This window comes from Corylus avellana, chromosome 5 (genome assembly GCF_965113065.1).
Source record: "Corylus avellana chromosome 5, dhCorAvel1.hap1.2, whole genome shotgun sequence".
NCBI classification, from domain to species: domain Eukaryota; kingdom Viridiplantae; phylum Streptophyta; class Magnoliopsida; order Fagales; family Betulaceae; genus Corylus; species Corylus avellana.
Window position 1 is genome coordinate 8,811,643 of NC_142494.1, and position 27,970 is coordinate 8,839,612.

Sequence of the window (27,970 nt, forward strand, 5' to 3'; positions counted from 1 at the left end):
AAATGAGTACTTTTAAAATGCGTGAAAAGTCAGAAAAAAAAAAAAAAAATTGTGAAGTTTCTCATTTCAAATTTGATCACTGCCAGTTAAATCTCGGATTATTTCTCTAGCAATTAAGTAATTTTCAGCATTGCTTAGGAAACAAAAAAATTAAATGTCAAAATTGCTAACAATGATTTTTAGAAGAGAATCTGACATCAGTTTGTCATGCGACTGAAACTTTCAAAAGTACATGTAACTGCAGTATTGTGTTCACATGATCAAGGTATATATATAGTCACGGATGGAACATAATTTTTTATTCCAAAGGTTTTTTTTATTCATTTAAATGATAGTTAGAAATGCCCTCCCCCCATTTTTTTTTTCCCCTTTTTTTTTTTTTTTTTAAACAAACCAACATTCATTCAAACAAAGAGGTTACAGTGGACATAAAAGAAAGAAAGGCAAGGTTACTACAACCTCAACTGGACAGATCTCAAAAAAAAGAATGAGATCATAAAGGGAAAAAAAAGATGTGAATGCAGTTCGAAAAAATCTTTGTTGCTGCGCATACTGGTGATGGATGCTACTATCGAGAGTACGAATACTCATATCAAACATCTAAATATGCTTCCTAAAAAGCCATGGAGATTTAGATGAAAAGTAACTGTAAAAAAAAGGTTTTAAAAAAAAAACCAAAAAGAAAAGAAAAAATGACCAACTCCAAAGAGTCCCATTCGGTTCGGGTTAACCAATAAGCAATACAACAACAGAAAGTTACATAAAATAATAGCATAAACTCAAAAAAGAGCGGTTGCTCTGGAGGAGGTCGTCAGTGGTGAACTGCATGGCGCATTCGGCCAAGGGCTGATGGGGAGGAGGAGATCGGGCTTTGAAAAGGTCGATCTTCAAGACTTCATAGATCTGGCAGGCGAAACGTTGAAGGAGAAGATCCACGACGGGGGAGAAGCAGCCGAAAATGGGTGGAAGATGTAGCTGTTGTTTAGTGAGGGTCGGGATAGATTCAGAGCAAGCTCTAAAGAGATAACAGTTCTCTCATGAAGAGAGAAACCCAGCAAAAAGAAAAGCCTAAAAAAAAAAAAAAAAAGGAAACCTTCTCCTCTTCCTCTAGCACCGGCAACTGGTTAGTTCGTTCAAGGAGAGAGAGCAGAGTATTAAAGTGTGACATACATACCATGTACACTTAGTTAGACACAAATTAAAGGAGTTCAGTCATTTAATTGATGTAAAAAATTATTTGTGAAATTAAAATTGAAACTAATTATTATTTTTTTATGAGAGAAATAATTAAGAAAATTGTATAGTCCTTATTAGAAAAAGACACCCCTTTATTAAATTCAGAATTTCTGTTGTTTTACGTGCTAACATGATGGGCAAGCAAGCTTAATTTTATTAGGATCAAGCTTAGTATTTTTACTTTTAAGCCTATATATATATAACTTAATATAATTTTTTTATGGAAAATTTTGAGAAAATTATGCATGACTCATTGTCTCTGCTTTTTGCTTCTGATGGACCATTTCAAGCTGTGAAGCACTAAATAGAAGAAAGAAACCTGATAAAAACTTATTAAAGTAATTATAATGAATAAAAAATAATAATAATAATAATAATAGGTCAACTTGGGGTCACCAATCACCATACTCGGACCAAATAAGCCAGGAGATAAAAACCCTTATCCCTTGTCCTCTTTGGCAGGTTTATTTTCGGATCCTTGAGGCCCCCATTGTGTTCCTTGGCAATAGTTGAAAAGGCAAACATGAACACGTGGATGATGCGACGTACACTTGATGACAATCTTTTTCTTTTATCCCATCAATTCATCCAAGCTGTTCATTTAAATTCGGGGTTTCAAAGGAAATTTTCATCAATTTTCTCGGTCGAAAAACTAGTTATTTAGACAATAAATATAAAAAAAAAAAAAAAAATTGTAGGCATGCTAGCTTATTTGAACATGTTTCAAACGATCTGTCTATTTATTAATATATATATATATATATTTACTGCCTGAATTATTAACGATTCGATCCGACTTTAAACATTATGCTCGGCTATAATAGATTTGTGGTATGAACAGCACACTCATAACTTGTACTGCACGCCACGTAACATTCACATTCTATCATGTAACCAAAAGAAGAACAAAGTCAAAGAGACGGGTGCAAGAATATCTCTTCCTTTTTTCTCTTTTCCCCCTTTGTTTCTTTTTCTTTTGATCCTCATTTTCCCTTTCCATGTTTGATGATTCGAATGATGCACTCATGCAAAGGCCTCATAAAACCCATTTTGAAGGAGTCAAGAGAAAATATATTCATCAAAAAGAAATTAAGAATAAAAACCCTCCCCTATACCTCCATTGTTAAACCCTTCTTCATACGCTATTCCAACTTCTTCTTTTTGAGAAGTTAAGAAAGTTAATAAAAGTGCAAACTTTCATATTTATTATATAGCACGTTGGGCCACAATCAGATATTTTTCTGATAGCATTTCATAGATTTTCACCATTTATCTTTTGTTCCTATTGTAAGTGGGAAAGACCCAACCCCGTTGTTTTTCCTCTCTTGTAGTTTGGTTGTTTGTTGTTAATTTTTTTTTAATTAAAAAAAAAATTAAAACATTGGATTACATTACTATGGGGATAATACAAAAACTTTAATTATGGACTCCATATTTTGCATATATTATAGCTAATCTTGTTATATAGTACAAGTGTTCAGGGATGTGCTATTGAAAAGCTACAATAGTTTATTTTAAGCAATAGGGTAAAGCCTATATGTACTAGAATAAGCTTTTGCCACTGGAAATTCTCTTTTTAAGTCCAGTTTGACAAGCAAGAACCACAACAAATGTGAACCAAAGCAATAATGGAGTCCAAAAGGGGCTCTTGCTTTTCCCCCACCACCTTACCCCCTTTAATCAAAAATAAAAGCCACCATTTTCAAAAGGGATCAGCTTTCAGGGTTCAAGAGAATATGCATGGATCTCCTTCCTTCACCTCTTAAATAGTTTTCTAAGCAAACTTTTAGCCCCCCCCATCAAGCACTACTCAATGCCCACCTTTTCCTCTCTGCAAAGTCACCAAAATTACTTATTTCTCCTCCCAACCCCCCCAAAAACTTCACTTTATTATCAACTTAATTAATTTGCTTTACATTAATTGCAACCCATTAAAATTCCCTTATTATCTCAAATCCATCCATTGATTGATGGAGGGTGGCAAACAGGTTGTACCCCCACCCCCAGAAAGTCCCTTGTTTGCCCTCCTCCCCCATCTTGCTCATTCTGTATGTGCCTGCGTTTTGCAGGGTGTATCTCTAATACATCATCTGCAGAGCTCTCTACATCATTTCCAAGACTAGAAAGTGTTGTGTTTGATCCATATAGAACCTGCCCATCATTGCATTTCAATCCAAAGCTCCCTAGGAATGATGGGTCTGTTGAGGTTGCTCCAATTTGAGCAGCTTTCTGCAACAAAGCCGTGGCTGACATGTTTGCAGAAGGTGTTTGATGGGGTTGGTGTTGCGTGCTGTACAAGGAAGGAACACTTAGATGCTGAGTCCCTCCCACAGCCTCCTTCACATCTCTTTGTGAATTACTCGAGGAGAGCTTAGCTCCAAACACCCAATTCTGCTGATGATAATCCGACGGTGGAGGATTATTCGAGCATGAAATTAGTGGATCTCCAAATATTCCTTCCTGGCCTTGAAATATTCCTTGGCTCATCCATAGGGGTAGCCCCTGCGACGTCGTTGGGTTAACTGTTTCGTCATTGCATGAGATTGGCTTGAAAATGGAAGAGAAATTTTGTGCCATGGTCGGTGCTATGAAATGGTAGTTCATGTTGCCGGCGCCGACCACATTGTTGATGCTGGACACCGCATTTACTCTTGCTGTTTCTTCGGCTAAGGCGTCACAGAAGGCCCTGTGAGTGATGAAGCTATCTCTCCTGCTCGATCACAAAAATGTTTTACTAACTTCAGTTAATTAATCATCAGTTTCAATAAATAAATTCATGAACTTAATTTAAATGGTTTTTTTTTTTCTCAAGCAGCAAAAATATCCTTCAAATATAACTAATCGGATACTTTCACTCAAATGAACTCAAACCATAGGCAAGAACCTTCCACATTGGCATCGAAATTCTGAGGAACCCATGAACCAAGGCACCAACCCTTTTGTTGGAAAAAATTTACAAACACATAAACAGTGCAACACAAATACCAAGGAAGGAAATTTTACATAATTAAGAAGATGAATTAATTCACATTTGTTATTTGTCTTCACTAGGCCCCTTCTCCTTTTCCTCCTAGAGAGAGAAAGAGAAAGGGAACAGACAGCAAGGATATCTAACAGCCACAAGAATCACTTTCATGCTTGATGATTTGGTTTCTTGATTTTCTTCTTTGAGGTATTTGATATATATATATCAAATACCTCAAAGAAGAAAATCAACAGCCACAAAAATCACTTTCATGCTTGATGATTTGGTTTCTTGATTTTCTTCTTTTGAGGTATTTGATATATATATATATATATATATATATATATATATATACTGTTGCATGAAGAAATTTGTGAAATTAAAAGACAATTAGTTCTATCATTTCCTAGCTTTAATTTTCTTCAGTAAATAAAATCTACCGACAAAAGTTTGAAGAAATAAATAAAATAAAGATAAAAGAAAATAGAATTACCTTGAAAATATAGTCCCACAGTCGCATTTGTATTCCCTAGTGCCACAGGTCTTGGAGTGCGCTTTCCAATCTGACTGCACAGCATACCGCTTCGAGCACTTCTCACACTTCCACTTCTTCTCGCCGTGTTTTCTGCAAAAGTGCTTTTTTATTCCGGTTAGGTCTCCGAGAGCCCTAGAAGGGTGGTTGTGGACGCAGCTTTTCTCAGGGCACACATAAACGCGCTTCCTCGGCTCTTTGCTGCTCCGTTGCTTCAGCTTCCATGGAAGGTTGTGCCCCCGCCGGTGGAGTTGCAGATTTTGATCCCTTTGGAAACCCTTCCCGCAAATTTCACACAAGAATCTGTTGGTCGCCATCAGGGTCTTTGGCGATAAGGCTATCACTTCTGCTTCAGGATCTGCTCAAAATAAATAATCATTTAGAATTTTTAATTAATCGCTCAAAATAAATAATCATTTAGGATTTTTAATTAATCGCCGATACAGAGAAGATTAGCGTGACCCGTTATGCGAAAATGACACGCATAAATCAAGAAACGGTCCAAATTTTTATTCATCAGGAAAAAAAAAAAAAAAAAATGTTGAAGAGCAGAGACAATATGGTTGGAAGGGAATTGCATGAAAAAGCTTGCCTGGGGTGCCAGGGAGGTTCCTCTTCTTCTTTGGCAGTGGAGGAATATTGGATCCAGGAATTGAGTTTTCGACAAAACCATTTGGAAGGGTTTCTTCAGCCATCTTTCCTAGCATGTATCCAAAGCTTTTCTCTTTTTCTGATCAGTTTGACTCAATCTAAAAGGTATTTTTCTTGGTAACCCAGAAAAGGTTCAGCTCAGCTCAGCTGATCACCAAAGTAGTGAAGATTAGTAAGAGAAAACCCAGAGAATGAGTTGCTTTCTTATAGCCTCAAGTAGATAGTACTCTCAGCCCTAGCAACAACTCAAGCTGATATATGCAAAGATTGAAGATTGGATCTCTCTCTGTCTCTCTCTTGAAAAATAAAAAATTTGTAGTTGCATTTTTTGTTATCTACTTTTTAGGTGGAATAGAATACTATTATGTTGTGGGAGGCGGTGAAAAGTTAAAGTTGGCAGGGACTGTGAGAGAGAGAGAGGGTTGATGAGCAAAGGTGTGTATGATGACACATATCATTTGGAGGGGAGAAAAGCTAGTTCCTCGCTTTTCTATTTGGAATGATTATCCCATAATTTGTTTACCTTTTGTTTTTGCCATTTTTCTATTCGACTCTCTTCCAATCACCTATATACATGTTTGTTTTGATTTATATATATATATATATATATATATATATATATATATATATATATATGCATGAACATAATACTTCAAAGGAACCCTAGGTCATATCCTATATGTAATAGATGTTTGTAAATATAATATTTAAGTGAATAACTATTGAATTTCTTTAGATTTACAATATGTTGCAGCTAGAATATTGACCATGCTAACTAGCTAGAGATAAGGAACCACAATTTATCACGAGAAAACAAAGAAACCTAATTTTAGTAGGACAAACTTATTTTTAAGTGTATATATATATTTTTAATAGGGCTAAATATATGCAAACTCAAACCAATTATGATATCCTAGTTTTAATTTATTTTAAATTTGTTTTTACCCTCTTTTTCACATGATTTACTATTTGTTTTGTGTCCTATTCAATAAATCTAGAACAAAGATTGCCCACTCGGAAAAACAAGTTAAGTATTAATTATACTTAATTTATAGTGCTTTTATACTAATACGTAACCCATACATTTTCACAAGGCTACTTGACTTCCAACGCTCTCAGGTTAAAATCGAATTTATTTATTTATTTTTGTACCTTCTGTTTATTAAAAGAAAATGATAGGTTATGCATTGAGATACCTTCTCCTATGCAAATTCATTTCTTTCCGATGGGCCCAAATGTCCAACTCAACATTCTCCTTGTAAACAACGGGAGGTCAAGTGGTAGATGAAAGAGCACTTTCTGCTGTCTCCATTCAAGTTCTGGTATGATTTTTGGATTGGAACTCACAACAATTATCTGTTTAAATTATTAACAATTTAGGTAAGTAATGTGAAAGATTATATATGAAATTCATCTGTCCGAATAAATAATCAGATAACTCAAATTTTATTTGAACATATAAGTCACATATGGATTAATGTCTCACATTACTTGTTCAAATTACTAACAATTCGTACAAATAATTACAGTGAATCCGTACCAATGATTCATGAGGAGTCATGATATATAAGGATTTCCTTATGATTCAACAATTTGAGTACTAGTGGAAAAGCAATATGCTGGGATTGTGTGTTTGTCAAAAAGACAACTCAAACATGTCTTGAGTGAGTGCGACTGGCAAGGCATGGCCATCCAATCACACCACCTTCTTTAATCCTCATTTTCCACAAGGCCAAGAATCAGTCAGTTTACTCCTTAGTCAAAGTAGACACTCAAAAAGTGGAAGTTAAGGCATTTCCCTAGGAAGATTGATGTATCCATGCCAACAACATTTTAATCCCCATGATTGATTCTGATCATATCATCATCAGATCAAACGGCCATGGTTTCTCTAGATTTTAATGATCTAAATCAGCATGCACGTGCATCCATGCAGGTGCCCAACTGCCAATGTATGTAAATCCAACGGATACGACGAAACAAACACATTCGTCCTCATGACAGATTGCCTATGCCATCCCCAAAGTCATGTCATGAAACTAGATCTGTTACCCACTTGGCCTAGTTTTTAATATTTTTTTTTTTCCGTCCAAATTTAATTTTCAATTTTATACAAGAATGAAAAACTAAAATTAAATCTGGGTCGTTGAAAAAACTAAATTCTGTATTCAAAATAATAATAAAAAAAGAAAAAAAAAAAAAAAGAAGAAGAAATCTACATGAGCAAAATGTGGAAAGTTTGATATGCTGGTCATTGCTGGAATGGTAGATGCTTATCTGTATAGCTGACATGCAAGAGTACTTTTACTGCATTTTTTTTTTCAGATTGCTTGGCATGTTTAATCTACAGAGTATTTGAAACATGACATTTTATTCAGATTGTGAAATGATAGCTAGGGTTTTCACTGTGGCTCGTTTGCTTTTAGGTTTTCAAAAAAACCCCATTTATTTTCTACATGCATGCATTGAATTTTAGCCAAAACCCCTTTTTACCTTTAGAAAATTGAAAATATATGTTTTAAAATAGACTAGAAAGTAGAAGTCACATGCATATATGCTTCTAGACTTGGGAAAGCTAATCAAGGGCTACTTAGTTAAAATTTGCACAAAAATTACTGAGATTACTTTGCAAGGAAAGGGGGTTAAATCAAAAGACAGCCAGCTGACAAAGGCAGTGAATTTTTGGAAGTGTGAGCAGTCGTCTCCTTGTGGGCTGACCTTTCTTCCTAACCCTTAATCATAATCTAATGATGTTCTTGCTTTCTAAGTTTGTTTAGTATATAATCTTTGGATTTTTGCTGTTGAACTTTGGTGTCTCCAGAATATTCTCTCCTTCTCCAACACTCTCACAAAAGCTTCAACTTTCAAGGCCTTGTAAGATTCTTATGCAAACCCCCCCAACTCTCTCTCTCTCTCTCTTGGAGTTAATTAAAAACTACATTATAAAACAATTTGTCTAAGAGACCATATGCATTTGAAATAGAAGGGTTTCGGGAAAAGCAAAGTGTTGTCAACAAGGGTATGTTTGTTTTCTTAGCTTGTCTTTTGCTTTTGAAGAACATGTTATTTTAAAATTGTTTTGTGTAATTCAAACAAGCCTCCAGATGGAATATTTCCTCACGGAATGCTGATATTGGTAGCAAAATTATCAGATAACTAATTGCTATTTCTTCATTTCCTACTTAGTAAGGTTCACAATCGAAAAATTATGTGAAAATCATGCTTGATGAAGTAAATTAAGGTCATTAGTTCAAATCCTCTTTCATTTTTTTCTCTCCTTATGTGGACATATAAAAAAGAAAATAATAATAATAAAAAAAACCTATGAAAATCCAAAGGCTTGTGATATTGTTAATTCGTCTAATTTATTACAAATTATGTGTAATTATTATAGGTTCAAAAGGAAGGGCAATTTAGTCTAACTAAAGATGGGATAATTTGCATGGGAGGGTAAGTTTTTAATTAATTACAACTCGTGAATAAATGTCCTAAAAGTTGAGTAGATTTGGATCCAGGATTCCATTGCAGAAACCCACATGCTTTGGCTCATCAAAAGTTGAAGAATATTTGCCTTTTTACAAACCCAGTTTTTTTTTTTTTTTTTTTCTCATTATTTTTCCTTCCTTTTTCTTTACTTCTTTAATCATCTTAATACACATGGCGAAATCCTAGAAGAGCCCCTTGCATTTTGCCCAACATTCTTTACAGTTGTAAAATAGTAGGGGTATATGCATGAATATTCTTTTGCATTTTGGGGTTTGTAGTATATTTTATGGAAATGTTTATGGCTTATAAATTTTATGATTTTTATTTAATTCCTTTTTCTCCTCTTCCCTAGGTTTACTGTCAAATTGAAAATTAGTGATAATGCAAGGCAGTCCCAAAGCTGAGAACTGAGAGCCCAATGGAATCATAATACGTAGCCATGGGTTAATTAATTACCTCACTTTCTTTAGAGTAAACCCAAGTTTAATATCAAAATCTTCCTCTTTTTGGAAAGAATAACTACACTTTGAATATTACACGCCGATTTATTTTTAATGTAACACCTAATTAAAGTACTCTTGGATGCATGGATATTGCCTCGTTTGACAATACTTATTTAAGAAGTATTTTCCTATTTTTAGAAAGAAAACAAACATAGAGCTTTAGTTACAAATTAAGTGCTTATAAAACACTTAAAATTACTTTGGTTTTCACGTTACATCGATCGTGACACTTTTCGGCAAAAAATAGTATCTAAAAAGTTTTATTAAATGTACCCAATATTATTATTATTATTTCAGCATTTAAGGGCACTAGAATTATTATTATTTTTTGAACTTATCAAAGACTTTCATTTTGAGGGGGGAAATGCTCTGTTCATGACTCATGAGTCATCTTGACTAATTAATGTGGGAAAAGAACGTTTTGGAAAAATTGGCAATTGTTCTTTAATTTATGATGAAATGAAAGGGACAAGTGATAGACTCAATTTTTAAAAAAAAAATAAAAGAAATAGAGATATTGTAAGAATTGATTGGACAGAAATAATTTTCCATTGGGGTATTAGCTAGAATGAACAATAAAATTTGAAATGGACCTGCATTAACAATGTTTCTTAATAGCAAAGGAATAATATTGATCGGTTAGAAAATTGCTTGATTTTCCAGTAGTAAAGAGTTTAGGCCAAATCAAAACATTAATCGGAAGATGGTAAGAAAATTCTTTTTAACTCGATCTCTAAAATTGTCATGTGTTTCGCACTAAATGTGTGAGAAAAATATATTTTTTTCTTACATGCTTTAATTTTAATTAAATTACTAGTAAAACATGTATTTCTCACATGTTCAAAAGACGCATATGACTCATTTAGACACTCAATTTGAAAAAATCATACGACCCAAATCTTAAAAAAATTATATCCATTGCTTTATATGGAAATGTAGGCGGAATAGTTCTCTCTTCAAGTTGCTTTTTGCCAATCATAGTCTCAAGCTGGAATCAAAGAATTAAAGCAAAAAAAAAAAAAAAACAAAACAAAACAAATAAAAATGTAAAATCAAGAGGAATATATCTAGGCATTCACTTGATGATTAGTGTTCATGAGGTGGACAAATTCTGCAGAACCAAAAGAAGAAAATAAAAAGAAAGAAGACAAGACAAAACTCAAGGGAGGGGATGCAATCTGTCATTGGCCCTCCTTTCTTAATGTGAGAGTATCAAACCATTCAACAGTATCGAACAAGACAAACATCTCTATGAATTCAACCTTCTTTACAGAAAAAACATATTCATGGAGAGAAATTCGACCAGCTGAGAGTAAAGTATGTATGTGTCACCTAGTGGATGGATGTTAATGGATTCTAGTTTTACCCAAAACGACCAACTCACTAACCCCTATGACTCTGTCTTTCACGGGCTACGGTCAGAATGAAAAGATCATATATATGTTAGAGGAAATACTTTAAAATGAAGTAGCTTTCAATGCTTGTTGAGTGCGACCATTAAAGCAATGTTTTTCAAGGAAATAAAAGAACCACGCGGATAAAACTATTGAAAATTTGCAACTTGGCAACTCACCATACGATGATAATTATACCCCACAACTTGAAAATCTTACTCTCTTTTTCCAAAGGATTTGTAAATCCTTATAATGAATCATAGTCCACTAAGATTGTAACTTCTATTTTTTTTTTTAATATAGTTCATGAACTTTAGTTTCTATAGGAATATATACTTTTGCGTATCTATATATAAAACTCATTTTAATTAATAGGCTTTTTGTATTGTATCAAAATAATTAGTTTAAGGTTTTAGAAAGAGAGAGAAGTTAATGATCATTGTATGCCAACTTGTGAAGATAATGAGTCAATTGAAGTTGTTAATAATATTATTGAGCATATAGATATATCTGAAATTGAAACTCAGGGGGATCAAAGTCATCGTAAGAGAGCTCATAAACCTTATGTAACGTCCCGAGAAATTAATTAACTCATAATTAACTTTACAGTTCGTCTCCTGATCTAATTCCCCCAAAGAATAAGACCAAAAGATCTAATTCTCAAAAGAGAATACTAAACAGTGAAAACACACGATATCTCTATTAACATTAATTATTACAACCAGATCATCTACTAAAAATCATTATATTAACTAAAAATTATACTATACATATGATCGATAAAAATATCTAAACTAAACCTTAATACACAACATGCCTCTAAACTCTAGTCTACAATATCAACCAAGAATACTAATTATCATGAATGACCTTTGAAATCTTGTGATAAGTCTTCAAGTGTTAACTCGATCACTAGAATAATGCCAAATGGCTGCAACTACCTCAAAATCATCCTCACTCAAATTTGGCATCCAAAGATAGGCTAACTATAAAATAACACATGTTTTACAAATGAAAAAAATACAAGTGTGAGTCTACAACTTAGTGAGTAATAAATACACATAGTGTACATGTTATCATGCAATGAAATCAATTGTTTAGCAAAAAGATTTACATATATGTGAATCTGATTATTGTGCTTATGTATAGAGTTTGGAGAATAATGGTTTCACTATTGTGCTAATGTGTATGGAAGACATAATTGTTGTGGATACAAGCAAACTAAGGATCCGTTTGGAATTGCGGTTTCAATAAGGGCGATTTTAAAAATTGCGTTTTTGAAATCACAACTTTTAAAATTGCAAAGGAGTTTAGTAAAACATGTTAAATTTTTTTATTTTTTTTATCAAATATTTATTATGCAAAATCGTGATTTTTGTTTAAATTTGTGTCTTCTTATATATATATATATATATATATATATATATATATATATATATATATATTTTCTATTTTAAATTAAGTGATTTTTAAATCGCAATACCAAACACCTTACGTTTTGCGATATATTTTAAAAACGCAGATTATTCTTGCGAAATCGCAATCCCAAACACACCCTAAGGCTTCGTTTGTTTCACCGTAAAATGATTTACAAAAAATGTTTTCCGTATTTTCAGGTGTTTGGTGCGACGTAAAGTAATAGTCAACGGAAAATATTTTCCCTTTGACCAAAAATTCTTCTTTAATTTTTGAAAAATGGTTTTCATTTTTAAAAACCATAAACCATTTTCCGAATTTGAGCATCTTATTATCAAATTAATGGACCATACCAAGACCCGCCCAGGACCTCGTCGGAACTTAACCAAAATCAGCCTGTGATCCAACTGGACCTGTCCGAGATCTCGCTAGGACTCGCCCAGGACCTGCCCAAGACCTCGCCAGGACCAACCCTGGACTTGCCCGGGATCCCGCTGTGACCTACCCGGGACCTCGCTAGGACTCACCCAGGACCTGCTCGGGACTTGACCAAGACCCACCCAGGACACGACTGGACCTGCCCTGGACCTTGTTGGGACTCGCCCAAGACCTACTTGGGACCCTTCGGGACTCGCTCAGAACCTACCCAAGACCCTACTAGGACCTACCCAAGACCCTGCAGCGACTTGATTGGGACCCCGTCGGAACCAAATGTTGGAAAATATTTTCCTTGAAATTGATTTCTTAGAAAATATTTTCCTTGAAAATGATTTCTTAGAAAACATTTTCCAGTATTTGGCATGTACGGAAAATCAGGGCGGCCCCTCACGTCGAAAAATGTTTTTAGCAAAAAAAAATTTTCTGGTATGTGGTGTGTACGCAAAATCATGTTAAGCACTAAATTACGAAAATGTCCCTGTCGGGTCTTAGGCGGGTCCCGCCAGGGTCCCGAGCTGATCCTGGCGGGGTCTCGATAGGGTCTGGGGGGTCTGGGCATGTCCCAGGCGAGTCGCAGTTAGGTCCATGCGGGACTCGGTTAGGATACCTTTAAGACTTGTCTAGGACATTTTTGTAATTTAGAGAGTTTAATATATATATATATATATAATTTTGATTTTCTGTATGCGCCAAACACTACACAGAAAACATTTTACGTTGAAATAAACGGAGCTTAAGTGTTACAACATTAAAAAGTCATCTAGCTGGAGAGTTTGACATAAAAAATTTAGAGACAATTAATCAAATACTTGGAAATAATAGTAAATAGAGACAAAAAGAGCAAGAAAATATGGATAACTCAAGTTTATGTCGCCAAACACCACACAGAAAACATTTTACGTTGAAATAAACGGAGCTTAAGTGTTACAACATTAAAAAGTCATCTAGCTGGAGAGTTTGACATAAAAAATTTAGAGACAATTAATCAAATACTTGGAAATAATAGTAATTAGAGACAAAAAGAGCAAGAAAATATGGATAACTCAAGTTTATGTCGAAAAAGTTGTGTTGCTTCAATATGTAAACTTGAAGCTAGTTAGTACCCGTTTTTTGTTGGTTGTAAATAGTTTTTTGATCAATCTTCAACATATGAAGCAGAAGTAGGAACATATGGCTGCTTAGTTATTTACAACATATGGTTGCAAATAATATGTCTAATGCACCATAATAATAATAATAAAAAGCTTTATGCTCATTTTAGTTTGTAGTATACTAGAAATTGTTTAGTAGTAGGAATAGTCGGGAAACCCTAGGTGGTAGGGGAGGAGGGAAACCCCCCTCCCCCCTCTCTTCCTTTCTCTTCCCCTCTCTTCTTTCCTCCTTTGCTTAGATCCGTCGTCCAAACTCTCTACCAGCCTGTCATGTTCTCTGCACCGCCATCCTACTAGACTTGATGGAGTTTCTAGATCATTCATTTTTTTTTTCTTTCCCAGAATCATATTTGGCTTTCTCTATCAGTTCCGTCCATCCACGCTACCGCTCACCGTGCTCTCCGGCCACCCTGTCTTCCAGCTGCCAGCCTTCATGCATCATTCTGCCAGCCATGCGCCATCGTGTTAGCAACGTCATCACTGAGAGTGGGGTGTTTTTTTACTTTTTTATTTTTTATTATGTATTTTCGTTTTTGCTTCTAAATAAGACAAGTATGTTGTTGCTCTGGTTGTAGCAGGTCTTGAATTTGTTATTTTCTTAGGTTTTACTTAAGAATATCGACATGGTTTCTAGTAGGCCTTTTGTTTTCTTCTGATTTTTTTCTGCGAGCAAACTATATGAATTATCAAGTTTATGGAAGAATTGTCATTGATGAAAGAGACAGCGACCAAAGACGTGATTGTGATGATGACATTTCTAAGGTATTGTTTTGTAATAACCCTAGAAGCTATTGGATATGTCATAAATAGTGTTGGGGTTGTAAAGTTTTCAACTTATATCTTTGGCATTGAATGATGGAGCATTTTGCTCTAGATTGATTTTATATCAATAAAAATAACTTGTTTGTTCAAAAAAAAAAAAAAATGTATGTAAGAACATGGAAAATATGGGTATAAACTATTAGCCTCATGTTAAGTGGATTCTTCTTTATTTGAAGAATACTATTAATACTTCTATTATTTTATAAGGGCTAGAATATCAAGACTTGGTTAATTATGCAAATGTAAATTTTGTATATAAGTATTATAATTAGAGAAGGTAAAAAAAATGCTGCATATCTTTTCAAAGAAGATTTGGTTTAAAAAATACTGGATTAATTAATTATTTATTTATTTTTTGGATACTGGGTTAATTAGTCATGAAGCAATTTAAAATGACCATTCATCGTGACAGTTAGAACGTGTGGCATTTGGTAAAAGAATAATATCCTTTCCTTCTTAAGACAGTAGAGCTAGGACAAGCTAATTTTATCGCAGAGAAATGATAAAACTCATTCTCTCAATTATTTTTCAATTATCTCTATATAGTGAATGAGTGAATCTATTATTAAATTTTTGTGGGACTCACATGACTCTACAAATTCAATGGTAAATCTATTAAATTTGCCAAAAATAGATAATTGAAAGATGGTTAACAAAATGATGTGTAGCATGCCTCTATTGCAAAAGATCTACTGATCTACACTAGTAGATCAAGGATAGGAATTTTCTTCCTAAAATACATTAATTTGTTCTTAGAGCAAGCGATTTTTACGTGTATTTTTTAGAATGCAAGTGAGAATCACATATTATAAAAATATTTGTCAATTTAATAGATTAAATTGGAAGAAAGTCATTTAACCCACTTTAAAGGAAAATTTTGCTCGTATATAAAACAAAAAAAAGGGGAAAATGTAGTTTACCTCCCTGAAGTTTCAGGAGTTTTTCAATTTTAACCCTAAAGTTTAAAAATTGGCAATCTACCCCCTTGAAGTTTCAAAAATTGGCAATTTAAACATTCCGTTTAATTTTTCCGTTAAATTGAACAGAAATTTTTAAAAAAAAGCATGAGGGTAATGATGTAATTTAATAGATTTTCGGAAAAAATTAACGGAAGGTTTAAATTGCCAATTTTTGAACTTTGGGGTTAAAATTGAAAAACCTCTGAAACTTTAGGGATGGTAAATTATCATAACTAGAATTGTTAATTCTCGGAAATATTTAACAAGTGTAAATGGTTAAAATAACACAATCGTACCAAATCCATTAACTTAACCTTTTAGGTTGAGTATTGTCTATATATATACTTGAGGCCCGTTTAGGTTTTTAATTTTAAAAAGTGCAATCTAAATATGTGCAACGTGATTTTTAAAAATGCAGTCAAGAATTTGGTAAAATCGCAGTTTAACTTTTAAAATTGTGTGTTTTTAAAAAAGCACATACTTGCCTGCTTTTTGAAAACATAGATTTTCTGCGTTTTCAAAACACAATTTTTTTTAAAACCCAGTCCCAAACGATCTATTTTTTACTATTTAATTTAAAATCGTATCTTTTATCTACGAATTGTAATCTCAAACGCACCCTTATTAAGATGTTAATCTCCTCTATGTTAATTAAAAGAATCATAGGGTTGCATATTGGTTTCTAAGAACTTCAGGGCTTCGGTGGCTTGTACTGCTTTCATGGGGCCACCCACTAGAAGATCATATTTCAAATGATATTGTACTCATCAAGCAATGCCGTATTAGAAGATTACAAATTATCTTTTTGCTTAATTGGAAAGCAAAGCTAAAGCACCCACTCTATCTCTCTCTCTTTGTTATAAATTTATAATGGTGAATCAAACATAAGCTATCCTTTCATGGAGAAGAGGTAGGGACCATCCAATTCCCATGGAGAGAGAAAGAGAGAGTCCACATAATGCCCAAACAAAGAATTAAGTATTCATGAAAATCTAGACAAGCTGTATTAAGGGAAACCAAGAATCCAAGATCAACATCATCTTTTCCTTTTATTTATTTATTTTTATTTTTTATTTTTTTCTTTTCCTTTTATTTATTTATTTTTATTTATTTATTTTTTTCTTTTCCTTTTTATTTTTTTCTTTTTTATTTTCTATTTATTGGTGCTTGGATGGGAAGGTTACCATCAAATTATATGAGCACTAGTTGTTCCACTATGGAAAAGAACATACAATTAAGCAATACGAGAAGAATCCGGTTGGTGATTGATGATTTATGGTTATAAATGCATTGAATTATTGGTTGATTAGATTGGGAAGAAAGAAATGATAAGGACTTGTTTTTTCTTTTTTAGTATTCGTAGATGATGACAAAGACTTTTTCAAGATAAAGAATTGGAACATTCAAAAGAAGATCCATCTTCAATTTGGTTTATCACTAGCTAGAACGGTTCAAATGAAAAGTCACTTTAATATATATATATATATTAATTAAAAAAAAGAAGAAGATGTTCTTATATCTCTTAAGTTCCCAAATTGATGGAGTTTTTGGTTCAACATAAAATGTTTTTGATTGAAAAATATTTCAATTACAACAATGTATTTATTTATTATTATTATTATTTTTTTTTTTTTACAAAAAGATCGTTATAATATCTCTTGGTTTCCAAATTGATGCTCGTTAAACGAAAAATGTTTTCAGTTGAAAAATATTTTAATTTAAACAATTTATTTTTTTATTTTTTTATTAAAAAAGATCGTTCTTGTATCTCTTAGTTTCCAAATTGATACAGTTTAGTGTAACGAAAAATCTTTTCGGCTGAAAAATATTTTCAGATGAGATAATTTTTTGAAAAATTATTTCAAGTAAAAATATTGTTTAGCATTTGGCTCAACAAATATTTCTTATATTTTTCATTCAATAATATTAACCTATAGATAGAGGTGGAACTAAATGATTGATTAGGATCTTCAATCCTTCCAAGCCACAATGTCTACCCCAATATTGATTACCAATGATCGTATATTTTTATAGAATATATATTACTTGCAAGGAAGAGCGAGAGACTACATAAACAAGCTACGGAAGAAACGAGTTTGTGAGAATAGAACGCTTTCAAGAGTAAGATTGAGATCCAGTATAATTTACTGCCCATATTATTTAACCCGGAAGTATTGAAGTGCGGTGAAAAATTCTTCGTGTTGTTCAATATGAAATCATGTATTTAGAGCACAATTTTACAAGTATTCTATAATTTTTAAGCCTTTCAAAACCGTTTTATTTTGGAGAAATTAGTAAAAATAAAATAAAGACTTATGCCATGCCTTGTTCGTTTTGTAAGACTTGGATTTCAGGCCAATACGTATACAGTAGAATTTATACATTGGGTTTTGGGTTACACCCATTAGAGGCCCAATATTTTTTAATAAAAAATAATTCGCTGAAAATTGGAGGCCCAAATAGGCCTCAACAATTTTGGATCCCGTTGGACTGGTTCCATCGGTAAAGACTACTCATTTTGAGATTATCTATTTCAATTGGCAAAATAGTTGGGTACTAAATTTTTTATTATAATTATAAAAAAAAACATTATGTGATAGTATTTTTAATGGTGAAAAAAAAAATGAGCAGCAAAATTTGATAAATAAATATAATTGTTTAAAAATAGACGTTACAATTGTTACATCAATTTGTAAAAAATTTATAATAAAAATTGTAGTACTTAAAGAGTACTTATTTCAATTTTTATAGTGGTGGTTACATAATTTTATAAAAAATTTAAAAATTGTACTACGAGTACCCATTTCAATTTCTTTAACAGCGGAAAAGAAAAGGTATCTCACTCCTTTTTCATTAAATTAGTTTAAATATTCTAAAGGGTCTTCCGTCTTCCACCTTAGTGAAAGAAAGAGTGTTGAATTAGCACGTGATATATATATATATATATATATATATATATATATATATATATATATATATATATTGTGTGTGTTTATGTATGATAACTTCACTTAGAATCCCTAAACTATCACTGTTTTAAGAAAATTTTCAAATTTTAAAAACTCTTAATTTCACTCTCTAAACTTTCAATTTGATGCAATTATCTCATCCCGTCACCACAAAAAAGATTAAATTACCCTTCAATTTTTTTAATTTTTAATTTGAAATTAAAGGTCAATTTGAAATTTTATAAAAATGTTAAGGATATAAAGATTATTTTATCACTTTTAATGTCCAGAAATTGACGAAGGGGTACATTGAGGGGTGGAACTAGAACTTTTAATTTGGGGGAGCAAAATTATAAAATATATATATATATATATATATATATTTTAAAAGAAATTTTATTTTTTTTGGGGGGCCACTCGAGGCTTATGGTGGTCCCGCCCCAGGGTACATTGTATCAAATTGAAAATTTAAGAGGTGGTCCCGCCCCAGGGTACATTGTATCAAATTGAAAATTTAAGAGGTAAAATTAAAAGTTTTTAAAATTTAGAAATCTTCTCAAAAAGAGTGATAATTCAGGAATGGATATACCTTACAGGAACCAATTTTCGAGCATCTTTTTCACCCTGTTGTAAAGACTTTCATTTTACATTGTACCGTGAATATTCGTAGTAGTCTGCATCAACACCATATCTTGGATATACATTAGAGAGTGACTTCTATAAGGAGGTGGTATAAACCCACCTCTTTTGCCCACCACTCATCAAGTAACACCCCAGCATTTTAGAATAAACTTAAGTTTAAGGAAAAAACATTACCACACTAGATTATTCTACCTAAACTCTAAAAAATCAACATTATTTTTTTAAAAACAAAAAAAAAACAAAAATTGATGGGGTGGCTGGTGAGCCACCCCATGTGCTGGGGTTGCCGAGCTGGCCATCCCCAGGCCATGGGGTGGCCGGCGAGCCACCCCACGCAAGCCACCCCCAGCCCATCTGGGGTGGCTCGCCGGCCACCCTAGATGGGTTGGATGTGGCCTGCGCGGCCACCTCGGCCCATGGGGTAGCCCCCCCACCACCCTAGATGGGCTGAGGGTGCGCCACCACCCTCAGCCCTGCAAATATTCTTAAAAAAAAAAATTGAATAAACCTAAATAATTTGGTGTTTTTGTTCTTATTTGGGTTTGTGCAATAATCCTAGGTGGTAGCTTTTTATTGGTGGGCACAAAGAAAGTAGTTTACACCACCTCCTTATAGAAGTATCTTTGCCCTCAAGCAATAAACTCTACATTTAGAGAATATCTTGTTCATTTTTTTTTTTTGGTAAGATCTTGTCCATTTAAACTTATACATAAAACATTGTGTTTTTTTTTTTTTTTTTAGTTACACTTAAGTTCCGTTTGTTTTTTGCATAAAATAACTTTTGAAAAATATCTTTCGAATTTTTTAGTAATTTATGCAACGAAAAATAATATTCAATGAAAAACATTTTTAGTTTGACCGAAAAAATTTCATTAACTCCATCGGGACACTATCAGGACTTTGTTGGGACCCAACTTGGACACTGTTGGGACACTATTGATGCCAGCCAAGACACCGTTGGGACACTATAGGGACTCTGCTGGAACACCATTAGGACTTTGCTGGGACCCGACTTGGACATTGTCGAGACTTCATTAGGACCCGCCGAAACTCTGCTAGGACCTGGCCAAGACTTTATTTGGACACTACTGAGACTTGGCCAAGACTCCTTCGAGACCGATCTAGAACTTTGTTGGGACATTGGTAGGTCCCCAGTGAGACTTGGCCTAAACATTGTCGCTCCCTGGGCGGGACTCCTTTGGGACACCACTGGGAATATGGGATGGTGTTAGAGATAATATATGGGTTGTCCCACATTGTCTAAGTAAGGAGAGGCTTTGGCCATTTGCTTGTATAAAAACCTCATCTTCTTGTCCAACATTGTTAAGGAATGAAACCTATTCCTCATGTGCTCTCTATAAATAGAGAATACTCTTATGTATTTATATCAACTCAATAAAAGCAAGATGTAGCCTATAGGGCTTTAGTGTATGAATCTAGGCATATTGCCGAAAAACTTTTTTTTTTTTTTTTTGACAAGTCCGCACAAGATGGGGAAGGGAGATTCGAACTAGTGACCTCTACTTCATTAGGCATGGTCCCAGCCGATTAAGCTACCTTTTGAGGACATTGCCAAACCACCTCAATCTTGTCGTCTCTTTCTATTCTCTTGTTCATTATTCCACTTTATATTTCCACATTATGAAATCTTATATGGTATCGAAGCTAATAGGCTAACGCCAATTATTAAATTCTGGGTTAGTTCTTTTGTTTATATTTCCTATAATTTCTTAGTTCTTTTGTTTCTATTTCCCTTTAATTTCTTTTTCTTCGTTTTGAATTGTTTTCACAATCACGAAACCTTTTGCAAGTTTATTTTTGTTGTTGCACAGACGAGTTTTTCTATTGCACAAAAGCCTTGGCATTTTCTTTTGCCGTTGTATTTTGGGTGTTGGTAGCACTCATTTTCGCTGGTTAGAATACGAGTGGGGTTGTTTCCACCCATCGCAATAGTCCTCATTGGTTAGGGGCCACCATTTGCATCACCATAGTTGTGCTACTCGTCCTTCGCGGCCTTCCTCGGACCGTATTTTGGAAAACTAATACCAGAATCAGGTCCATAACATTTATATATTGAAAGATCTGTGAAAGATCCGTCGCCACCAACCATCACACGCGCCACCTGAATATTCTAACTAAACTTTCACGCTCTTCCACACGCCGTCGATCAATCTCTACGCGCCTCACTCTCTGCCACCATTACATTTTTCGACTCTCCGTTCGATAGATCTCCCTTCGGCGACTCTTGAACTGCCGACCACATCTCCATCAGACCTGTGACTCGCCCTCACGGGCCGCTACAAGTCCTTGTCATTCCGACACAGTTGGTTTGCCACAGCCTGCCATGGTGGTCAGTTTGATTTTCTTCGCCCTCTGATGGATAGATCTCCCTCTAGTGACTCCAGAACAATCAGCAACGTTTCCATCAGCCTTGCTATGCGCCTCCACGCGCTGCTCCAACATCTGCGCATCTTCTCCATGTGCCCAGGCACTCCCATTTTCCCAAGCGTTCACCACACGCGCTAGACGCTTCCTTCAACCACGTCAGCCCTACTTCCACATCAACCCTAGTGCCACGACAACACCATTGCCACGTCAGACTCGTGTCCCAAGCGCTCTGTTCCTTAAAAAAAAAAAAAAAAAAAAAAATTACCAGGTTAGGAACGGGTCAACCCACCAGGATCCAACATTCTCAACCCGGACCATTTGGATCACTTATTTTTGGGTCATTAAGGCCATTGTATCTAGGCCCACATTGAGGGTCCAAGTCACTTCAGCCTATTATGCTCATTCCAATTGAGTTCAAGCCCAAATCCATGGGCTAGTTCCCTAGGTTAGCATGCCCAAGCCAATGGCCTATCCAAGAAGGTCACAACCCATGTCTCAGGCCCATTTCTACGGCCCAACACGTTCACTGCCTGCTGCCACCTGCTGCCGCCATGTACCTTTTCCGGCTGCCACCTACCGCCTTTCTCCAGTGACTTTTCCAGGAAAAAAAAAATAATAATAAAAAAGGTCAAAGATGACCACAAAAGAGGCTAAAGTTGCCCACATTGTTTTGGCCCCTTGATGCAGCGTGACTTAGTGAGCTGCAGCGAATAACAACAATAAGAAACATATATGTATTTCTAAATCTTCATTCTATCAAGTAATCTAAGAAATCTTCTCTAAAATGCTAGATACTCTCTAGGTTTTGAAGGAAAACTGAAAAACACTCAACTCTGATATTTCGTATTGAACAAAACTCATATATAATCAATAACTCTCCGTTTTTGGAGGCTATAAGCATGTATTTATAGCCCCAAGACTCCTAAACCTAATAAAACTACGAATTAGAATTGGAATTGAACTTCTACGATGCCCGTCCGGACAACACTTAAGTCTGTACGAACGCCCACGACATAACACCTAAAAACCCATGAAAAGCTACGAAGCCTGTCCGGATGAGGATATCTTGTTCGAACGGGACATATCCCCGTCCAGACGATCACCTAAAATACACACAAAAACCATATGGCAGTCTAGACGGGACATAAGGCCTTCCGAACGGTCCTTCACATAAAGTGTAAAAAACCCTAAATAAATGTAAGCATTCAGATGGTCTCTAGACGAGGACTTCACACAAGGCTCTCGGGTTGCTTGCAAACGAGGCTCGTCGATCTACATCATTCTTCCCAGATTTGAGAGAATTTGCCCTCGAATTTGGACTGTCCTTTCCATGGTTCTTCAGGTGCCTTGTCAACTCATTCAATTCTCCTCTCCTCATGGTCAAGATAAGACAACACCCAACAGCTAACGTGATGATCAAGACAAGGTGGCCCAACACGCAGATTTTTGTAAGTCAGTTTTGGTTTTTTGTAGGCCTGGGTATCGGTCAAAACGGTCCGGTTAAGGACCTTATCGGTTATTAACCGATAATTTTTGGTTAAACGGTTTATTAACCGATACCGAACCAATAAGAATTTTAACCGATAATTTCGGTTAAAACGGTACACGGTTAAACGGTTCGGTTAAACCGGTTAACCGATTTAACCGAGAGCTTTATATTGATTTATTTTGTTGGGCCAAAAACCAAAAATGAGTTTTTTTGACTTTTGAGAGCCCAAATATTTTTTGTTGGGCTAAAATAACTTATTAAAAATGAGTTGTTTTAGGGACCAAATACTTTTTGTTGGGACCCAAATATTTGTTTTTTGGGCTAAAAATTGAAGCTTTTTTATATTGATCCACTTCAACTTTTTTTTTTTTATATATTATAAAATACATTTTTCCAAAGCAAATGGACTAATTAACATCATGAATGCTAATTAGACTAGCAAAACTAGTTAATGAAAAATGCTTTTACCAAAGGCAAAGAAATCCCATCAAATGCCATCACTTAAAAAAAAAAATCAAACCTACCCAAACCCAAATTAAAATAAAATTCATTAATGAATAATAAACAAAGTATTAACTAATTAAAGTCACTTAGCAAAAGGAAAATAAGTCATGGGCAACACCATTAAACAAATTCGGAAACCTGTGTCACTTGTGAGAATTTGGAAACCTCTCTAAAAGACTAAACGGCGCCGTTTTGGGACTAGAATTAAAAAAAAAAAAAAAAAAAAAAAATTTCGGTTTCTTATCGGTTAAATCGATTAACAGATAAGAACCGGTTAACCGATAAGAACCGCTTAACCGGACCGGACCGGACCGAATTCCGGTATACTTTTTTTAACCGATAAGGATATCGGCATATCAGCTACGGTTTATATCGGTTCGGTCGAAGCCGATAAACGGCCGGTTAAACGGTAACGGTTAATTTGCCCACCCCTAGTTTTTTGTTGTTCGTAACGTCTATGCAGATTTTTGTTTTTATCTGCAGAAGGCTGCAATAGATGTAGTCCAACTTGTCATCTATTCACTGAATCTTACGCAATGGGATTGCACAAAAATTCAATTCGAAGTTCCCTTCTTCCCACTCCACCTATCTCACCTAAAGCCATCTAAAAAGACATTAATGATGCATACCAAACAAGCTGAAAACTTAATTTCAAAGAAAAATATCCAAACAACAACTTAAAAATCAAAAAGAAAACAGCTCACCAATTATTATTATTATTATCTACAACAAAAGCGTAATCCCTCCCTCCATGGATGGAATGAGAAGTGGGTGTGTAAGCTAAAACTTGTAAAGATTCCTTTACCCTATCAATATCATTATCACCAACCTCTACTTTTGTTACTGTATTTGTAAATGGGTCATAATAAACCAGCTGCCCCTCGTGGTTCTCCATGAACAACTCTCCGTTCTTCCAAAAACCCAACGGCCATTCCAGACCCGGAAAAGCTTCAATCCTCAGAAGCTGAGTCCACGATTCCTTTACACCAAATTCAAGCAAAACCCATAAATCAAACGATTTCCCCTCCCATTTGCTTTCATTGCGCACAACAAGCATGGCGACCGATTCGTTTAGCACCGTGAGAGCCCTCACATAACTGCGCCTCCCAAGAACACTAGCGTCCGGCAACGGCGTCGTTCTGAACACCTCCTCGCTCACATCGAAAGCAATAATCTTTTCATCCTCGGCACGGCGTGACGTCCACCAGAAACAAACCCCATATGCGTATGCCCACCGACACCGTGAATTGGGTGTATTGGAATCGGGCACCTCTCCATCGACGGTGAGATTTCTCCAAGAACCGCCGCTTCTTAGACTATACACCTCCGCTACCCGGTTCAGAGAAAGAACCGGCGGTTCACGATCCATAACATAACGAATCCGCATAACCTTAAACTCATTTCGTTTGTGGTCGAAGCCAAAACTAACAGTGTCCGCCCTGGACGCGCCAGGCAGGGCCTTCAGCTCTGAAGTGGCGGGGTTCCAGACAAAAATGTCGCCGCCAGCGAAGTAGTCAAAAAGGCAGAGCAAGCCATTACAGGAACCCACAATGCTTAACCCGCGTGTGCTTCGTATGGGAATATTTTGAGGGGTTTGGGAGGCGGAGGAAAGGGTTTGGTAGGAGAGGAAGGAGCAAGTGTCCGTTCTGGGTATCGATGCGGTGGTGCGTTTTACGAGGAGGAGGTGATGGGGGGCGGCGGCGGTGGTGAGAATGGAGTGGTTGAGGAGGTTTTTGGATACGTAATTGGGGGTGCCGATGAGGGAGAGCCAGGATTTGCAGACGGATCTGAATCGGAGAAGAGACTTTGGAGGCAGCCTGGAGAGGATTTTCAGAACCACATCCTCAGGGAGAAAGGTTGTTGGTTGGTTGGTTTCAATTGTAGAGGAAAGCTGGTGATTGTTACACGATCGCATTTTCGGTGTTTGGTAGAAGCTCGCTTGAGAGAACGGTGAATTGTCTTACAATGGCTGAGAGTGTGGCAATTTATATTATAGAGGAAATATAAGTAAAATATCTTTTATATCCTTATATTTAAAAAATATTTAATTTTAAATAATTAAAAATTATAAAAAGAACATGGAACCCGTGGGTCAGTGACTCAGAAATCAGAATAGCATCAATTTTTTTTCCTTTTTTTTTTTTATTTTTTTTTTACACAAGAGTAATATGAGGTATTATGGGTATTTTGGTTAAGATTTTTTATTTCTAACTCAAAAGGTCAACTTTGTTGACAAAATACTAAATAAAAAAAATTTTAAAAACTTCTCTTATCACATTAGACCAAAAAAAACAAAACCCTATTTAAAGAAAACTCTTTTTTTAATTTAAATTAATTATAGAGTATCCAATTAATTATATTTAAGATATATATTTATTTTTAAAAAGTTAAAAAATAAATTTTTTTTTTAAATATAACTATCTCAATATTTTATTAAGAATTCAACTTCGGTGATACGAGTAATATTAGATATTATTTTGTTATTTTTTAAAAATTAATATAATTTATTTAAAATTTAATAATAATTTTAAAATTAACAACAACTTTAAAAGAATTTTAAAAGAATAAACAAATTGTATCCAGCATTAAGCCGAGATGAACGGGATTGGAAAGTTCAAACGGCGGCAGAGGGAATAAATAGAGAATTTTAAGTGAGCATGCGTAATATTAACCCACGTGTACAAGTGTAAGTCTTTTATTTTATTTTTGTTTGTAAACAGTGTACGTCCTTCTAGATCTTTGAATTTTTGCGATATTTGGATTTTGTAGTCCACATGAGAAAGTCGACTTTTCATACTAAAGTACGGACGAATTTCCCATCGAGCCCACGAGCTTGAGAAAAAGATAGCCTTATTTTAAAAACTCGCCGAAAGTAACTCCTCCTCTGATTTTTCCTTATTTGAATTTTAAAAAAAAAAATCGCCGAAAGTTGTTACAAACATGACGTGTACGGAGTTTTGAAAAGACATAAAAAAGATATGATTTTACTGCTGTAGATAAGGTTGCTTTTGTGTTGCCACTAAATGAGTGCCACATCGCTTATTACAAATTAGAAAGAAGTCTTGAATGCATCAGATTATTATCCCACACATCTCTTCAGATTTTTTGTCACATGAGCTCACACCACACAGGCACACAGCCGGTTTCGCCGCTGCCTATGTTGAAAATAATTTTGGATGTTGCATAAAATTTCTTTGATATAAAATACTTATATTATTAAAATTAATAATAAAATATAAGAGATAAAAAATAGAATATGAAATGATCTCACAATATTATAGAATCACGCAAAAATATTATATTTAAAGATTGATTCGTGCTTCTTAAAGTGTATAACTCGGTGCGATTGAATCTTTTGACACGCAACTTCTCAGGATTAGATTATAACGTCTACCTTAATTAAGGACGCACTTCCAATAACAAAGATTAATAGAACAATCCTTTAATTTGCTTCATAAAAATCCACATAAAGAAAAACATCAAATAAAAGACACTAGCAGGACTTTTATTTTATGAGCAAAACTAGATAAATATGTCACCAAAAATTGCTATTTTTTTTTCTCTCAAGTAAAACCGACAATCAAACTAACAAAAGTAGTCTTTTATATTGCTACTTTGTTAGAAGGAGTCAACTAAAATTATGGTAAAACTTGAAGAAATGTAATACCAAACTAAGTAAATGATCAAACCGTTTAAGACTAAAAACCATTAAACTCACCAATGGTCATAAATCTTAGAGAAAATTATTTGGTCAAAACAGAGAATTAATGACCAACGAATACAAAAGGAAATGTGAAAGTTGATATTTCTTTTCCACTAAAACTCATGAAGATGTGATAAATACAAAAAAAGTCATAAAAGATATATATATATACATTTAAAGCTTATGACCATATGTTGAACACTTGTAAATAGTCATTAATAAAATAATTAAAGCTTGTAAATAAAACTTTAATGATTAAACGGTTAAAACAAAAATAATGGCTTTTGCAAAGTTTTTAATAACAAAACAACTAAAAAAAAAAAATTGTTTGTAACACATATATTACAACAATCATCTACATGTTACAAACATTAAAATAGAAAGAGATTAAAAGCATGTATCGATGTGGTACCCGGAGGTTTTAACCACACCTAGGATAAATAAGTAGGAACTTAATGAATCGTGGTAAAGTTAAACTCTTTTAACCAAATCCACAAGTTGACCAAACTTATCACCCACAAAACTTTCTTCAAAACAAATTTAAATCAAATCAAAATTAAAAAAAAAAATTAAAAAATTGGGTTGTTCTATAGTAGGTTGGCGCCTTATACAGGCCATGCGCCTCTGAGTTTCTTGAGTGCTCTAGAGACTTGTCAAAGTCTCATAGGAAGCGGCACCGCCTCCACACTCACATATGTGGCGTCCATCAGGAATGTATGCAAAGAACACCCCATCCCAATAAG

The 27,970-nt window shown here is 34.5% G+C and overlaps 1 protein-coding gene and 1 pseudogene across 1 annotated transcript; both read right to left on the minus strand.

Moving 5' to 3' along the window:
* Nucleotides 1-2,688: 2,688 nt before the first annotated feature.
* Nucleotides 2,689-5,676, minus strand: NUC (C2H2-like zinc finger protein). The gene is made up of 3 exons (XM_059596077.2): nucleotides 5,326-5,676; nucleotides 4,695-5,091; nucleotides 2,689-3,946 (listed from the first exon to the last, which is right to left on the minus strand). The coding sequence occupies exons 1-3, from the start codon at nucleotides 5,438-5,440 to the stop codon at nucleotides 3,187-3,189; spliced, it is 1,272 nt and encodes a 423-aa protein (XP_059452060.2). The 5' UTR covers nucleotides 5,441-5,676; the 3' UTR covers nucleotides 2,689-3,186.
* Nucleotides 5,677-24,425: 18,749 nt separating this feature from the next.
* Nucleotides 24,426-25,488, minus strand: LOC132181772 (F-box protein At3g07870-like; annotated as a pseudogene).
* Nucleotides 25,489-27,970: the final 2,482 nt, after the last annotated feature.

Excerpts from the sequence above, each read along its gene's own strand:
- NUC (XM_059596077.2), bottom strand. The coding sequence starts at position 5,440 with ATGCTAGGAAAGATGGCTGAAGAAACCCTTCCAAATGGTTTTGTCGAA. Across the intron at positions 5,092-5,325 it reads GAACCTCCCTGGCACCCCAG|ATCCTGAAGCAGAAGTGATA; the intron begins GCAAGCTTTTTC and ends TATTTTGAGCAG. Across the intron at positions 3,947-4,694 it reads TGTGGGACTATATTTTCAAG|GAGAGATAGCTTCATCACTC; the intron begins GTAATTCTATTT and ends GTGATCGAGCAG.